At 40.0% G+C, this 18,270-nt stretch overlaps 1 protein-coding gene across 1 annotated transcript in view; it reads right to left on the bottom strand.

Moving 5' to 3' along the window:
- Window positions 1–4,023, bottom strand: part of LOC143133443 (uncharacterized) — a 33,635-nt gene extending 29,612 nt beyond the window's left edge. The window contains exons 1-7 of the mRNA XM_076293205.1: window positions 3,931–4,023; window positions 2,869–2,958; window positions 2,438–2,482; window positions 2,234–2,278; window positions 2,016–2,078; window positions 1,685–1,738; window positions 1,147–1,209 (exon numbers count right to left, since the gene is read on the bottom strand). Of these exons, the coding sequence (XP_076149320.1) occupies window positions 1,147–1,209; window positions 1,685–1,738; window positions 2,016–2,078; window positions 2,234–2,278; window positions 2,438–2,482; window positions 2,869–2,958; window positions 3,931–4,023 (453 nt within the window). The remainder of the gene's footprint in view (window positions 1–1,146; window positions 1,210–1,684; window positions 1,739–2,015; window positions 2,079–2,233; window positions 2,279–2,437; window positions 2,483–2,868; window positions 2,959–3,930) is intronic.
- Window positions 4,024–18,270: the final 14,247 nt, after the last annotated feature.

Genomic DNA, 18,270 nt, shown 5'->3' with positions numbered 1-18,270 from the left:
TAAATTGCTCCTGTCATGTTAGTCCAAGTGCATGCTGGTTACTTGACTTGTTGTATACTGTACTCCTTTCCAGTTTTTCACAATTGCTAAAACACTAAACCCCATTCTCTGAGCCAAATGCTCAGTTACCTCACTCTTCAATGACTCTTTTGGAAAAACCATAAACAGTTTTCACAAATAAAACACAATTTGCTCCTGGAGCTATATGCCCTGCCCTGAACACTATATTTTTTAAGTAGTGTGTAGTGACTGCTCAGTAGTGTCTTCATTTTGACTGATTTGTTTGACTGCTCAAAACCATTGTTTGGTTTTGAGCACAGGTACAGTACAACTGTTGTGAGGCAATTGTTCAGTTTTGCAGTTGTCAGAGGTTTCATGAATGTAGTTTGAGATATGGGGTTTGTCTTTAAAGTTTTGAGAAAAGAGTGGAAGGTTTCAATTTTTTTTTCTAGCAATTGTGAAAAACTGTATTGCATAATGGATCAAATGGAGAGCAGACAATGGATGGATGTAAACTGATAGCTATTTAGTGAGTGAGTGAGTGAGTGAGAGAGTGAGTGAGAGAGTGAGTGAGTGAATGAGGGCCAGATGTACGTACATTTGCGAACGTAGCGTTATCAGCGCCAGGGACAAACCGCAGATACGTTGTGATATGTGTATGTGGTATTTATCAAACTTTCACTTCATCGAGTAATCTGCGCCTTTCTCCGCCCCCTACCGCAATATACGAATGTCCACAACTGAATGGCATAGCCTACATACAAGCGCAATTGAATGAAGTTAACTGATGACAACATTAAAAAGAATCGTTTTTAACGTTTAGCGATCATGAAATGATACAATACATACTAAGATGTCAACAAGCAGGGAGATAATGAAGATCAGTAGTTCTACTCAAACTACTTGTGCACGTAGGCTATGGAAGATTGCTGTTTGTACATACCTCACCATGATTTTACGTGCACATTGCAAAACAAATACGCCTGAAGGTGGGCGTTAGTACATCTGGCCCTGAGTGTGACTGAGTGAGTATATAGTAGATAAAGTATACCCAAACCCAGTACATCTGGCCCTGAGTGTGACTGAATGAGTATATAGTAGATAAAGTATACCCAAACACAGGTCAAACACGGCTGGCTCACTCACTTTCAATCCTGGAGGTCCAGGATCCCCAGGGTCACCGTCGTCCCCTGGCTGACCAGGAGTGCTCTATAAGAGGAGGACAAGAGGGAGACATGACTACATGATAAAACACAGACAAAAAGAACATCACGCTCACACGACACACACAATCTCTGTACGTTTTTATGCCTGATATGCATTTCTAGAAAATGAGAAAAATGTGTGTGAGAAAGAGAGAGGGAGAGAGAGAGAGAGATTTACCAATCCATCAGGTCCTGGAAGCCCTCTCTGTCCTTTACGACCTGTCGATAAATTCGGCTGAGATTCACCCTGTTGGCAAAAACAGATACATTTGACAGTGAATCCACAAAGTCATTGAAATATTCATGTTCATGTTTACATTAGACATGTTCTAAATCTGAGATGGTAAGAGCCATACCTTTAGGCCAGCTGATCCAGGTGCTCCCTGTGAGACAAGTATAGATTAGAGTGGCCATCCACAGTAACTATAAATAAGAAACGAATGAATGTCACAATGAGCAAGAAAACAGAAAATCCCTACAGGATTTCCTGGGGGGCCTTGCAGTCCTGGGGTACCCGGATGTCCATTTTCACCCTGCAGAAACATCATGGTGAGTTACCATATTCCCCATCTGACACAGGGAATGTCCGCAATCCTCTGCTTTCTTTGTCCACTTCAGTAATCCCACTGACAGGCTAACAAATTGACAAATCTGGAAATGTGTCTAGACATGTTAAGATAATTAATCTAGGGATAGTGTTTGTGTGTGTGTGTGTGTGTGTGAGAGAGAGAGAGAGAGAGAGAGAGAGAGAGAGAGAGAGAGAGAGAGAAAGGGACTCTTTCTGTGCTCTTTCAATAACAGATGTCACACCTCTGTCCCGTTGCAGCCTGGCTTCCCTGGAGGTCCCAGTGGTCCCTGAACTCCTGGTATACCCTAGAGCCCAATGCAACATACAAAGAGGGGTGGAAGTAGGAAGACGGGAAGGGAGAAACATACAAGTCTCTCTCGAGACAGAGTGAGGACATGAAACACACACGTGGAGAGCTATGTTGAGAAAGAGGGAGAGACAAAAGATTCAGGCGTCTTACCGGCGTCCCTGGAACCCCGTGGAAACCCTCTGGTCCGAGCACACCCTGTGAGAATAGGTACGTCAATATCTCATCTCAGTTAGGGGAGTGGCACTGACACATTAAAATACACTGAAATGCAATGTCAAGTGTTCGCCAACTTTCTGAATGACATAAAAAAGTGCAACTGTAAGAATATGTCTGAATGACATATAAAAGAGTCACCTGGTCTCCTTTTTCTCCAGCTCTCCCAGGAAGGCCGTGGGATCCCTGAGGCAAGAGAAGAGGGTGATGGATTAAGAGGGTTGCAGGCATTGGTATTCTTCAGGACACATGGCTGGTGGTCAGGTCAGTCTCATGCTGCATTCTAGATCACTCAAAAGCTGGAGGTCAGACTTCAGTTCCGACTCTAAAGTCAGGCTAGATCGAAGTGGGAATCCCAACTTTTTCCCCAACTGGAGATCAGAATTCTTGTCTTCCGAGTTTTCCTAGAACGAAATTGGGAGATTCCAACTTGGAAAAATCTGGCTTCTTAGTTGTCTGAAATGCAGCATTAGCTCATAGATAGAAGGTTTGACCCTGAATGAGACTGAGGATTGTATGTGTGTGTGTGTGTGTGTGTGTGTGTGTGTGTGTGTGTTGGGTGTATGAGTTACCTTCGGACCGACTGGTCCTGGATTGCCTTCGCGGCCAGTTAGGCCGCCCTCGCCAGGTTTCCCTGGTTGACCCTTGAACCCCTTTTCCCCCTAGGAAGAAAGAGAAAGACAAGGAGGTCTTTGTATGTATGCATTTGATTTTTGAAAATGTATATTTGTATGTTCCTAATTTCACTGCATTAAAGGAACCATATGTAAGATTGTGGCCAAAACTGGTACTGCAATCACTTTCAAATTACTGTAGAGAGGTGTATCCCCTCCCCCTCCCCCCTGACTTGAGGTTGCCAACCCAGATACCGAAACACTACTGACTTTGCGATTAGTAGATAGGTGGAGGGTGGCGCATCAGGCCAAAACACAACATGATATGACAAAACACAACATCAACATCAGTTGAGGGCAGCAACTTCACTTTTTAAATGACAATATCCTGGCCGGATTACTGTTGTCAGTGATATAAGTATTTGAAATGAACATGATATCTTGTCTATGTCTAGTGTCTAGTGACATATCAGGGCCATTTTATGATTAATTGAGATACATTTCTTACATATGGTTCCTTTAATTATATTGAATGTGTTGTTGTATCTATCTCCTTACCATCTTGTCATTTTTACTTAATTCTGAATCTCTGATTACATGCTGATTATTCTCTGATTACTCTGATTATTTATTGTTTTGTTTGTTTGTATTATTACATTTTTTATTTATTATTGTGTTAAATGTTCCAACTGTATAGCACTTTGAGCTGCATTCTGTGTATGAAAGTATTATTATTATTATTATTATTATTATTATACATTGATATCTGCAAAATCACTTACAATAATACCGGTAATAGCCACTCAATCCCACTGCCGGCGGTTACTGCTGCCACCACATGGAGGTATCGTGTACAGTAGGTCACATCCCATCCTTGTCCATGTTTTTACAAAGACAGACCACTAGGCGGCCGCAATGGTGCACACACTCAATAGAGCTGAAATGTGAACCTGTGGAAACGCTCCCTCCTCCAGCCCCTCCCAGGCTGGGGCTCAGCTCAGTTTGTAGTGGGGGACTGACTGGGAACCACCTGGTGAGAAGACCCTGCAGCCCCACACTCTCAGGCTGGCCTGTTAAGGAGTCGAAGTCGGTTGCTAACAACCTCCTAACCATTCTCTTTGAACAGCCAGTGGCACTGTGGTAACAGTAAGGCAGGCAACAGAACCTCATGTGTACTACACTTAACAAAATATCCCAATACTGCAGAATGGAGAGCTTTCAAACCAGGTGACACTAGCTATGCAATGCCAGACTCACATTATGCCTTCACTATAAGATGGCCACTGAACCCAATGAACCATTTATTGTAATCAGGGATGGGCACAAATACATCAAAATGTATTTCCAAATAAAATACCAAATACCCACCTTAAAAATTTATCAAAATAAGCTACAAAATACAGCAGCCAAAAAAAAATTATCAAAATAAAATACTGTATTTTTGTATTTTCAAAATACTACAAAATACTTCTTTCTAAAAGCCTTTTTCGTCTATCCCTTTACTTGTAGACTACCTGGAAAAACATCTGAAAGCAAGAGACTCCTTCCATAATCAGTCAACAGATTAGATATGCTGACCCCTAATGTTAGACATCCCAATATAAACTTCTGCCAGGGTCGGCGCCAGAGAGCAACAGGTGAGGGGGGGGGGGGGGGGGGACCTCACCTCACTTTTATTAGTTATTTTTCCAAAATTGCCATAATAAAGAGCATCCTTCGAGCCTTTTGGATAACTGAAACAATATGATCATGGTGGAAAATAGGGCAAGAATAGCGGTCATAGCCTATAGTGTTTACTGTAAAGCACACAGCGTTTAATAGAATAGGTGCATAGGCTACAATAAAAGTAAATAGACTATAACAGACTCACTACTAGCAGGCCTAGGCTACAGCTGAGTGCAAAATTTCATCATCACTGTGTCTTTCCATTCATTTTGAAATGTTCTTGTAAGATCCTGCTCAAAAGCAAATTGCACATAGGGCCTTCTGATAATATTGCAACATTGAACGTAGGCTATGTGATCGCTCGAAATGTTCAGAACTAATTCTAACACATTTACGAAGTGGCTATGCAGAGGCACCAAATGTGATTTTGTGCTGCTCTGACAGTCCACTTTTATTGACTGTTAGCAAAGTCCTTTTAGGCAAGTCCCTCCAATCGGCGGCCATATTGCAACACTTTTTTGGGGACTTATCGGGCGTCTATTTCGGCAGAAATGTGCGTGCGCAAGGCTTCACATGATGGCACAACACATGATTGGCAAAATGTCTTCACAACACACCACATGACTGGCTCAATGTATTTCAAACACACCACAAGATGGGCTCAATGTATTCACATGTCACGTTTTGCTGCGGAAGGGGTGGGATATGTGTAGACAACGGCCATATTGGCATTGCAAACTAACCCCATGCATTTATATAGAGGATTTTTTGAGTGCTGTGTCTCATTTGAGTGCCGTGTCATTAGAACTTTTCTGCTGTTAGTCTACTGTTTTTGAGTTTGGAGATGTACCGACTCCACAACTGTTGCACTTCCCAGCCAGTTGGTGTAATAGATTGGCCACTATGAATCAGTGACAATAACTCAAAGACAAACAATCCAAATGGATGGCTTATTTAGAAATTTAAACTAGGTAGCATTTTACCCTTTTAAGTTATTTGACACCATCACAACCACACTTATGGTGAGTTTCATCACAGTTGAATAATTTTGTATACACCTGACACTGGTGTGTGCACAACCTCTACCAATGTAAATACAAAAAATAAATAAAATAAAAAAAATAAAAAATCAGGTTGTCACATTAATACCATCCAATCAGTTAAGCCAATTAGAAGCCAATAATGATTACATTATCAATAATTTCTTATTTAAAATGTGCAAAATTGGAAATGTCCTTGTTTGAGGTATCTTGTCAGGTTACCATAGCACTGAAATATTTCACAGGTCAGAGAACATAGACAAATTTAAAGTCTAGAAAAAAACTGTAAAACAGAAAAAAGAAAGGAAAATAGCAAACTCAAGTGTTGCAATATAAGCTTGTGAACTCAAGTCCTTGTGCTGTCCTTGTGTGAGCAAAGGAGTGTGTGTAATCTTAGCTAGTGGTGTCTCCTCAGTTGATGCCTTTAAGCACAACTAACTTAAGCACAACTAACTCAAAACAGTGTTGCATTCAGACGACGCCTGTTAATCAGTCCAGTAAAGGAAAATAAACGCTCTACTGGAGCAGAGGAACTTGACCATGTGAGGGTGCCACAGACAGACAGAGACAGAGATTTTGTGCTTTATAGATAGTTAGGTGCATGCAATCACAGTGTTTCACAGAAAGTATTTTACAGTATTTTGAAAATACAGAAATACACAACACTGAAGTATTTTAATACAAAATACGAAGGCATTTTCATCATCTCAATAAAATACAAATTACAAAATAGTATTTTGTATTTGAAATACGTATTTTAAATACATGTAATAATACTGCCCATCCCTGGGTGAGATGCATGCTATTACCTTCCTTGTTGTGTGGGTGCAGTCCTAACCATTCTAAATCAATGCTTTCAACCACACTAAATAAAATTATTTTCACACTTTTTCTTTGTGAAATACTTGAGTGAGGTTTGGCAAACACACTTGAACATATGTGCACATGGTACCTCCTACAATGAATACTAGAAGAACAATCTCTTGAATAAGTTCTTGCACTTTCAATTGCACACAACACTGAATAGACAAATGTACCCCTGAATATTGTATGCCTTACATTCCATTCCATGTACGATCATACCTACAACTAGATGCCAACTGTTCCCTTGTAGATCTTAAAGATCTTAAAAAATCTGAAACATAAAAAACTGGTAGACACGTATTTTCAGAAATACTCTCAGTGACACTAAAATGAAGACAGCAACATCTATGCATCAGGTATCTGCTCCTCCCATGCAGGGTGTTTAATGCAGTTCAGAAGTGCTTCACTCGAAGGCCTAAACACTTAATGCAAGGTTTGAACACAAGCTTGATGAAGTCTGATCTCTCATGTCTGTATACAAACATTTGCTTTGAACGTTTGAACGAAGAGGATAAGAGATAAACATTGCCTGTTGTAAATCTCTTTACATGCTCAACGCGTTCTTGTGGGAGAGTTTGTTGGATAAAGGAACCCTTTTTTTTCTTTTTTTGGTGACATTGATATTTTGGTGATTACAATAAATGCACACATACTGTACACACTTACACACATGCAAGCATACAAACGAACAAACACACACACACACACACACACACACACACACACGTACAGTGGTGCTACACTGGACTGCCTATCATGCACCCCCTGGTGGTAATGGCATGCAGCTGTCCACGAGCACAGTGTTGTGTTCATGGAATAACTGCTGAAACAATTACTGTATTAATTAGACAACTGTTTTGTCCCTATCTGGACACTGAAATGTGTTAAAAACAATGCATGTTGAAAGTTGTTTTCAACTCAAGTTGTGTTATTTTCAACACATATTGTGTAACGAATAACAAAAGCAATGTGTTGGAAACAACACAAACTGTGTTGTCCCACACATTCGTTTTAAGAGTGTGAGATGAAATTCATAATGGTTTCCTCCAGGTCCAAGAACTGTTCTGATCAATGCCTTTGTTTATAATTTAATAATATTTACAAATTATATTTTATGCCAATTTGTTTGACTTTGGTTTTGTAGACACATTGTTAGCTCAAACATCTGAAACACAGCAAACAAAACCAACAATTTGAAATGTTTTTGCTGAATTACATTCCAAATATTCAGTGACTCCCAGACATTTGACTGCTATCAAAATTTGACATTTGACAATCAGGTAAACTACATCATTATGTCAACAATGCTTTGTGTTCATTACAGTATTGGAAGATATTGTACAGGTTTTAACATCACTTACCCTGCTGCCTTTGACTCGACAGTCACACTTTGACCTTCCACTGCACTGGCCTGCACACTGTAAAACAGATGAGAGATCTCTAGACATTAAATGTCTGAGAAAAGCTGTTATCTGTCACTATGTCCGGCACTTTCAAAAACAAAGGGATTTATCTGTCTGGGAAAGTATGCCTTTGGAACAAAACAATAAGGGCTTCCCATAGGAAAGATGGTCTGATTAAAACTGACAGATTAAAAGATTATATTGAGTTTAAGATTATTAAATGTCCATCTTGGATAAAATATAATTTGTTTTAACTAAATGATACAGCCTCAAATATGTCTTCCTGCTCAAGACTTAAGCTCAAACACTTGTAACACTTTGTGCATGTGGACTGATCAGACTAAACACAGGATGTATACCATGCACTCCTCTAGAACAAACATCTCTGACAGCATGGGTCGTAATGTTGTTGTAGGCCTACATACAATACATCCGAACACTACCACCACCAAACTCATGTACACATGAAACCATGAAAGGTTGTTAAAGCAATACAGTAAAACATCTAAAGTCCTGCTTCCCATCTTAGCGCAGGCGCAGCAACTGAAATGAGTTGAAGATAACAGCTGAGCTGTGCTAAATCAATAGTAGGCTTGGGCTTTGGACGTGCCCGTTTAATAAAAAACCCAACGTTAACCCAACGATATTAATGTGTAACACATCAAGATTGCATTCAATGTTTTTTTCAATTGTCACTTGAACGCATTAAGTCAACAAGGCACAAAATTCTACCCTTTAAAATATAATGTGAGAAGTGTTGCCTTCTTTAGAAGACATCCTGTAGCACACAGGAGTATTTGGTAGAAGCGGTCTTACCTTATTTGCCTCACTTCGCCAGAGCATCACGATGCTCAGCAGCACAAACAGCACCAACGCAGGCTTCATATTCTAAATCCTGCGCGGGATTTTACTGGTCCACTTTACACATTCTCTTCTCTGCAATTACAACGATATGTCTAAACTTGAAGGCATTGGTTTAGGATCTCAGCGATGACAGTTCTCATTTGTCGTGTAGATCAGTAATCTTAGCAGAATAGACGAAGGCAGGTGTTTGAGAAGCCTCAGAGTCTGAACATAACCTAGTTGCGTGCGTTAACCTTGGGCCTGCTGTTAAAAAAATAGCACCACCCTATGCAAAGACATCTGCGGCAGACATAAACAGAGGCTGGGCCAAACTTGTCTCTAATAATCATTGACTTCCCACTAGTAAGGCTGCTGTCCTCAAAGAGACAGAGGGTCTAATCATTAGCATTCGCTAGGATTTTGAGAGACTTGAAGACGATGAATGTGAAGTTAAAGATGAATTAAGGTAAGATTGATTTCCTCTTTTGACCTGCGGTTGACCGGAGTAATAGCATTCAGACTGAAACACAAAGTAACTCAGTTGCCAACAGATTCCACTTCATGCCTTTAACATTCTGTTTCTTTTGATGTCCATAGCAGCATATCGTTTCATATCGTTTAGCATTAGGCTGTCAATTATAGTCGACAACTTCACCACAGTTTTTTTTTAAACCTTAGTTGTAATGCATGTGTAATTCCCTGCACATCTCTCTATCCAGTTTACTACCAGATGTCACATCATTCTTTAGGTGTTTCTTTGGTTGCTTCAACCCATTTAGTTAGCCAATCTCTTCTAAACAATCATGCCACATTGCACTCATGTGGTGCACACACACACACACACACACACACACACACACCAATGAAGGTGGAAGTGTGTTAATTAAGCCCTTTATTACAGAGTTTATATCTGGCTTCAAGACTGGTCCATGTTAAAGTGGAACACACGCAGGAGGCAGCAGCATTGGAGTCCTTCAGCCCTGCATCACTATGACTCATCTCTATCAGTGGATCACATGGGGAACGTGAGTCTTCATTTAAGGACTGGTTCTTACAAACATGCAGACATGTCTTGTAATCAGATAGGCTTATATTTGCGGAGCTAAGCGGAACGACATTCATCTGGCTAGGGCCAGGTTAGTATTTCACCTACATTTTGACATTTTTATTAAATTGATGGACTCCATCTCAGACCCCCCCCCCCCCCCCCCCCCATGCATACATGAGGAATGTAATACCCAAAATAGTTTTCAGATCCAGTTTTTTAAATATTAGCACCACCTGCCCAACCTTTCTAATCTTAAATGATTTTGACTTTGAGACTTTTTTTTTATTTTTATGGAATGTTTGACATGTTTCCTTCCCCACACACTGGAACATGCATCGATGCTTTTACAAGGCTTTACTGGTATTTGTTTATTCTTGATGTGAAAGTACATGACCATCATCTGGGCAGCCGTGGCCCACTGGTTAGCACTCTGGACCTGTAACCGGAGGGTTGCCGGTTTGAGCCCTGACCAGTGGGCCACGGCTGAAGTGCCCTTGAGCAAGGCACCTTACCCCTCACTGCTCCCCGAGCGCCGCTGTTGTTGCAGGCAGCTCACTGCGCCGGGATTAGTGTGTGCTTCACCTCACTGTGTGTTCACTGTGTGCTGAGTGTGTTTCACTAATTCACAGATTGGGTTAAATGCAGAGACCAAATTTCCCTCACGGGATCAAAAGAGTATATATACTTATACTTATATCATATCAGAGTCTTATCTTGTCAGATATCGGAATTCATGAGTTCCCGTTCCAAATTTGCCTTAATGGAAGTAGGCAGAAAGTATGTTTGGCTGGGGTCATGAATTACTATCCAGGGATTGTGCAGGATTCGACTGTGTAGGCAGGATTCAAGCAGAACCCATGCACACACCCCTGATGTATTCCTAACCAGGCAAGATGGGAGATGTGAGGGAGGGTGGTGGGTTGATACAGAGTGCCCAAACAAATGCCATGGCTTGTAGGTAGTCTAGGAATTAGTTATCTGACAGAGTTTGATGAGGTGTGGCAAATTTCATCACGCTCTTCACAAATGTCCTTTTTAGAACACCATTTAGTGCACACAGTGGCCTTTGTTGAATGCAACATACTGTTAGTACAGGATTCCACCGCATGTGTACCTCTACTGAGACACTTGGAGATATTCCCTGAATGTATCAACTGGGAGTCCACTTGCAATGACCTGCTGTGTGATATCTCTCATAGCAATATAGTTAGTCAGATGTACAGTAGCACCTGTAGCATGGTCAAGGTTGGTAGAGTAGGTGGTATTGCATTTTCAGTAAGGGTAGCAGGTGTGCTTGAGAGCAGTGAAAGATAGTTTGGACTTGCTTGTCACAGTACACAGGAGGACACACAAAACAAGTAGGTGTTAAGCAAAAGTGAGATGTAGCCTATTTACAGAGGTGTAATAGTGTCTCTTCAGAAAGTAAAAGTCCAGTGTTTCCCACATACATTGACTTATTTGTGGCGGCCCACCACAATATCAACATTGACCACCACACATTGATTTCCCATGTTGTACTAAATTGTGATTAAATCTGGTTAGCATCATAACCACGCTGTGCTAATTTGTTAAAAAACTGTTGTATTCAAGTTAATTCTGCGAACCAACCACCACAAATGGAATTCAATTCTGTGGGAAACAAGTCCCACCGTGAAGGTGGTTGGTTGTACCTGTGCACTTAACACAGGTGATTTCACTAATTAGCTCATCTATCTGGCTGAGGAGTTGTGCCAATTACAATCAGCTGATTCAGGTTCAAAATTTTTTTTGAGCAAGAATCTTGTTTACACCTATATGACACCTAACACCCAATTGTCTTACAGTGAAAGCATAAACACACATAAAAAACGAACTATTTTACACCCCTGACAATGTTCAAAATAGAATGACACTTCTGTGGTAGCAGTGTTTCCCACAGAATTGAATTAAATTTCTCGTGGTACTGTAGGTGATGGATGGGGGGGGGGATTGCAGAGTTAACTTGAATGGAACAGTTTTGTACAAATCCGCGTGCAGCATGGCTACAGTATGATGACAACAACAATTGTTAATGTTTTCTTTAAACATGCATGCAGGTTCGTTGAGAGACAGTCAGACAAGGAGAGATTGCACTAAGGTGCACATACCCACTGAGCAAGCAATGTCTATGGACGTCCAAGACAAGTTGATATCACGTCGGTCCGTCCAGGCTATGATCTGGACGTCTATTTGACAGCCAGAATTAGTTGATAAATGACATTGAGACAATAGTCCAGGCTGACCCGGTTTTGAACGTCAATAGACAACCAAAATTAGTTGCAAGTAGACGTTCTGCCTGACCATAATCTAGACGTGTATTTGACAGCCAGAATTAGTTGATAAATGACAACATAGAAATTTTAAATTTTCATTTTGTGGTGGTCAATGTTGATATTGTGGTGGGCCGGCCGCCACAAATAAGTCAATGTATGGGAAACACTGGGTAGTGTGGTGAGGTTGTGTACAGTCAAATAAAAGTATTGTAATCAACATGCGAATCAAAGTGTTTCGAAAGGTTATAAAAAATTTATTTTATGAAGGGTGTGATTTTAGCCTACCTTTGCTGTCTTCCTGTCGTGGCCACCTTGAAGGAAGGCTTGACAAGTCGATTAATGAATGCAGCGCAAAACACAGTCAATAAATGCGAGAGGAGAGTCGGCTACTCTCCTTTCTCATTCATTGACTGTGATTCGCGCAGCGTTCTTTAATCCACTTGTTAGAGAAGAGTAGCCGACTCTCCTCTGACTCAGTCAGGACGATGGAAAAACAGGATACAGGCTTTTATTCTTTTCAATAGGTCCCCCCAGCAAGGGTTTCACCAGTATTCTCTGACTAAAACAAATCTTACCCTTAAGTAAGTTACACACAAAGAGAAGGAGTGACATGCAATGTAAAGATGTGGTGGGACCGTGGGAAGGGATGTGGCCTCTTGGTGCCATCAAGTTTGGTCAGCTTCTATTGTCTTTTAATTACAACTACCCCCTTTCCTGGGAAGTTCTTCAGAGGCCTGGCCACATATTGTTTTTACAAACATTGATGTTTCACACCTGGTGATAGGCAAAAGGCCTCTAGACAGGCTTTCATTGAATTCAAGGATAAACAAAGGATACTCTGAATACAGACACATGGATACAAAAATCACAAATGATCATAAGAAGTACACAGTATGTACATTTACAGAAAGGATTCTGATTCACAACACTTTCACTTCTCACGTTCATTGACTGCAAATGCAATATTATACTGCTTTAATCGCCCCTATCTTTAGTTGAGATGTTCTGAACTGCACCAAATGTCATGTGTATGAATAACCTGACATCCTCTGGGGGTATGCCAAGTTGCATTTAGTGACTGTACACCCATGTAGGTGGTGGTGTTGAGCTAAGGATAGGAACTACAAGGCAGGACTGTCTCACAGACACACATTTATGCACACACACACACACACACCAGAGCCGGACAGTAACAGAGTACATTTACTTGAGTACAGTACTTGAGTACAATTTTGAGGGATCTGTACTTTACTCGAGTATCATTTTTGGGGAGTACTCATGACTTTACTCAAGTACATTTGACAGGCAAATATTGTACTTTTTACTCTGCTACATTTCTATCCATAACCGTGAGTACCCGTTACTTCTTCTAAAAAAAGAAATCTCGGAAACCCTCAATTTGTTGTTTCCCTCTCAAATGTGATTGGATTGTGCAGACACTACTGATTGGGACAGCCTATCAGCAATCACCTTCAGCTTTCCGCCAAAGTCAACTCCATGGTCAAATTTAGATAAGAGACGAAACCATGTACGAAACAATGGATGAAGACGCAGCAGGTCCATCCCAGGAATGTGCCAATCTTAATCTCGCCAGACTATTTCAATTTTCTGAACAAGTAATGATAGTTTTCGCTTCGAGTGTTTCAATTACAAAATAGTATTTTGTATTTGAAATACATATTATAAATACATGTATTAGAAATACTGCCCATCCCTGGCAACATGTAAAAAGATGAAAATGACTTGACTTTACTTTCAATTCCTTCTACATTCTCCAAGGTATTACCATTAACATTTTTCATAACTCCATGTACTGTAGGACGTTTCTGTACATAAATGTAAGCACTGTGGCAGTAGTAATACAATATTTAGAATTATACCATGGTCTAGGTTGAAAAGGGTGTCGTTTAAAAAAAGTGATATACTACACCTATGAAGTAGATCTGGTAAAAAAGAGTTTAATCGCCGTACCATGCTTATGAATGGTAACTATAACAACGATAGTAGGACGACGGTTGAGCCTGGAGGCAGGCTTCGCAACAATGGAATCAACTGTAAACAGCTGAAAAAACGATTTTAGCTCTAAAACTAATTTAGTATTAATGATTGATTTCATATTTATTTATTTCGTAAGTGACCATGGTATAAACGGGATAATGCCCTTCGATGCGTCCATTATCAGAAATAAATGGACTTCGCGTCGGACGGTTCTCACCTCCGCGTCGTCCATTTATTTCTGATAATGGACACCTCGTCGGGCATTATCCCTTACATATAGGCTACTCTTGTACTCTTGATACTCAAGTACTTTTAAAAACAAGTACTTCAGTACTTTTACTTAAGTAGACATCTGACTGTTCTTTTACTTGTAGTAAAATGTAGTAAAATTTAGCAAGGGGTATCTGTACTTTTACTCAAGTAATGAAGCTGTGTACTCTGTCCGCCTCTGACACACACACATCCACACACACAGATCCCCACATACACAAACACACACATAAACACTCACACTCACACGCACGCATGCACACATACACACAGACACACACACACAAGCACACACATACAAGCATACACAAAAGTGGCAAGAGTAGGGGACTGAGTAGGGAGATGGAGACAAATTGACAAGAGTGATTTATTTTTGCGGAGAGGATGTACAGGACTGAGCGGCAGTCATATTTTGTACCACTATGTGGTACATCTAGTTGTTTTTATGCTTACAGTTTTTTACAATTGTTTACACACGTTTTCAAAACTCTGTGTCTATTTTTCAAAACTCCACACACAAAACCCACAATTGCTCACACAAAATGCAAAATGCCTCAAATCTCCAGCAAAATGACACACTACATTCAAAATGTCAAAAACACATGTTTAAATCAAACATTCGCCTCACATTACAAACACTTTTGTCATATTATGACATTTTGGATACATCATATACACACTGTTGCTCAAAACCTAACGCTCTTCTGTCTTTCATAGGCTTTATGTATTTCCATACAAGAGTGAAAGTTACGGTACAGAGAGAAGTTGAAATACACAGAATTATTGAAATATTTTGCTGTTGCAAATACAGTATTTTACAGCAACAAGAACAAAGCAAAGCAAAATACAATGACCACCAGATGTACATGGAGTTCTGAAAAAGCTGATCTTGCCTAAGACGGAAATGACTGACTACTATCAAATTACTTTGCTTTTTCCAAAGAAAAGTGTGTGTGTGTGTTTACTGCATGTGTGCGGGGGGGGGGGGGGGGTAACTTGGGGAGACACAAAAATATAGTAATGAGTGTTTGCACATGTGAAGAGAAAGAGTGAAGCACTGGTGATTTAGTGTGGCATTTTGATGGTTTGTGTTTGAAGAACGAAATCAAGTTACTTCCTGTTAGATTTTTGTGTCTTAGGTAGAAAATTGTGTTTGGTGTTTTGCAAAATGTGTTTTAGTCAATTGAAAACTGAGTCAAACACTGAGAATTAGTGTATGGTTTTGCAGATTTGGTGTCGGGTTCTGATGTTTGGAGGACATGTTTAGAAAATTGTGTAACAAGCAAAGATTTAGTGTGTAAGCAGTTGAAAAAAACTGTAAGTTTAAAGAGCACCCATTAGACTGAAATGTGTGCAGTGCACTGTGGCCTACAGCTGCTATTCTCAACACAGAATACTTACTGATTATGTTGTGTGTGTGGTAGCTTTTACAATATATTATACAGTATACTGTATGTCCTGTTTTACCGCACCCTAACTTTTCTTTCTATCAAAAGAGTAGCTTCTTTTTCAAGAGCACTGCATAAATCAACTGAATAAACTTGGTAGTCTATTGAATGAGGGTATGGCTATGCCAGAATGAAGACTAGATCAGACCAGTTTATTGGTCATTTTTCCCCAGTTAATTTTATTTCACCAAATTGCACTTGCACTGTTGTCACTGGCTGCAAGTTACTATGCTGCAGACTGAGCAGCACATCTGGACATGGGTCAGCCATTCAGGCCTGATAGCAGCATTCCTTTAGGTGGAGGTGACGGATGCTTGTGCCAGGAGGAACTGCTGGATTTTTACAGTGTATGTCATTCCAGGTGCATCATACTGCTCTTCGCCCCCAGCCTGGAAGTCAAGGCGGTAAGCTGCTGTTTGCTTGTCTCTAACAACTTGCCAAGGGCATTAATTTGTAGTGTGTGTGTGTAAACACTCTGGTTTGTTTGTATGAGCATGTTATAGTCTTCTGAAGCTGGGGACATGACTTTACCTCACCTGCATGTTGCAGTGGGATAACTATATGTGTTAAATACTTGTACACTTAGCTTAGAACTCAGACATGTGGAGAATTTGAATCTCAAAGCACCCAGGTCTGTATCTTTGTAGGGAAAGGAGCTTGAACCTGGGTCTATACCTACCTGGCAAAGATATCTGTAACATTAATATATTTGCATGTGGTATGTTACAAATAGGAAGATAAACAATTAATCGTATTGCCATATTAAACAGTAACATAAAAAAGTATAGTATTTTATATGTTTTTTCAGGTTAAGAAATGTACTGCTCTGAGGAGTTTTTGGTCAGTTTGAAGTAGCTTCACAGCCCAGATCCCAAGATTCAGATTTCTTGAAAATTGAAAAAAGTTTTACTTTTTGAGGTATGCTTTTATTAACAAACTAAATATGTTATAATCGTCATATTTATTTGGATGGTATATGGTCAGTTGACGGACAAATAAACATGTCTGTCATTCTCACCATACATCCAGGATATGCACTATGCAGTTCTGTGTCACCAGTTGGCTTGTTGGAAAGTTGGCAGTGTTAATGGTATTTGCAAGGTTTTGCGTTGCATGGTGTTGCTTTTATTGGGCCTAACGTACATTCGTAACCTAGGTGAAGATGCCTCAGTATGTTAAAGCAGAGAACGAGTGTTATCTTTTTGCCTTACTGTCAGCTATAATTATGGGGCTGAATGAAATAGGTCTGTTCATTGTGTTTTATTTTCCAAATATTATTCCAGGTGTCGGTTCACAGATTATTCCATTAAATATTATTCTTAGGTGTATATACAGTAGGAATTTGTAGGTTCTTAAATACTCTTAGGTGTATATATGAATTTGTAGGTTCTTAAATACTCTTAGGTGTATATATGAATGTTAATTGTCATGAACATATTTATCTCCATCTGCAATATTATTAACACAACTATAAGATTATGAAATCTTGCCCAAATAGAATGCTTGTGTAAAATGTCTGTGCCTGCAATGTACAGTGACCCTCCTTACAAATATTTACAGATGAATGGATGTTTGGGTGCATGTTGTTTCTTGAATAAAAGAACTCATTTGACCTCACTGATAGAGTCCACCTGAGGTTATGGCCTTAAGGCTGTGCAGAAAGAGGAGTCTTACCCAAACAGTCAAGACAGATAAGATACTGTTTAGGCCTGGCCAGCATAGCAAAGGCCCACAAAATTACTGTTTAGCCCCTTACTGTTTATCCTGTGATCTTGACATCAACTATGCAAATGTTTATGCTAACATGAAATCGACCTGCACTGGTTTGACCATACACTATGCATCTTTCTTATGTCTTCCTTTCAGCAAGGAGAAGCATACAATGTGTTAATGTTTCCATGTGTAATAACTTAAATTATCTTATTAATACTGTATACTTTCTGCATCATGTTATTGGACTCCAAGGAGCTCTCAAAATGTTCTGTTATCCAACTCAGAACTTCTCTGCATTGCAAACCATATTACTTAAATTAGCAGGAAAGCAGGACACTGCTGCATAGAATTTGAATAATCACCCAGTTCCTTTTTTCATGTTCATGTTTTCTTCATGTTCTTTTTTTATGCGTTCTTTAAAACAACAGTCGACATTTTTCACAGACAGGTAGTAACATAAAGATAAGTGTATATTCTCTTCACAGCAGGACACTTTGAGTGAAAGCATACCTACTGTAGAGCTTCTTGGAAGGTGATGCCAATGCACTTTCTCACCTCTGTATCTTTCACAACTGACCTAATTTTGGGAGGCAATGCCTATGAAAGGAAGAAAGTTCTCATGGTAGCAGAGTGTGAGTCTGAAGAATTGAAAGTAAAGCTATTTGCAGGTGGCCCAAGGCAGGGGTAGGATGACCTCCAGAGTGGAGATGTTTAGTAAACCATAGCACAGTGTTTATCACGCCTACGCAGGACCACGGTGACCAGAGGCCAGGGAAT

This window comes from Alosa pseudoharengus, unplaced genomic scaffold, assembly GCF_046254945.1.
Source record: "Alosa pseudoharengus isolate Yale_2024_CS ecotype anadromous, Long Island Sound unplaced genomic scaffold, YU_APseudo_1.1 YU_APseudo_1.1_scf_2, whole genome shotgun sequence".
NCBI classification, from domain to species: Eukaryota; Metazoa; Chordata; class Actinopteri; order Clupeiformes; family Clupeidae; genus Alosa; species Alosa pseudoharengus.
Note: the sequence above shows the minus strand (reverse complement) of the source record. Positions and strands in the feature narration are given on the sequence as shown.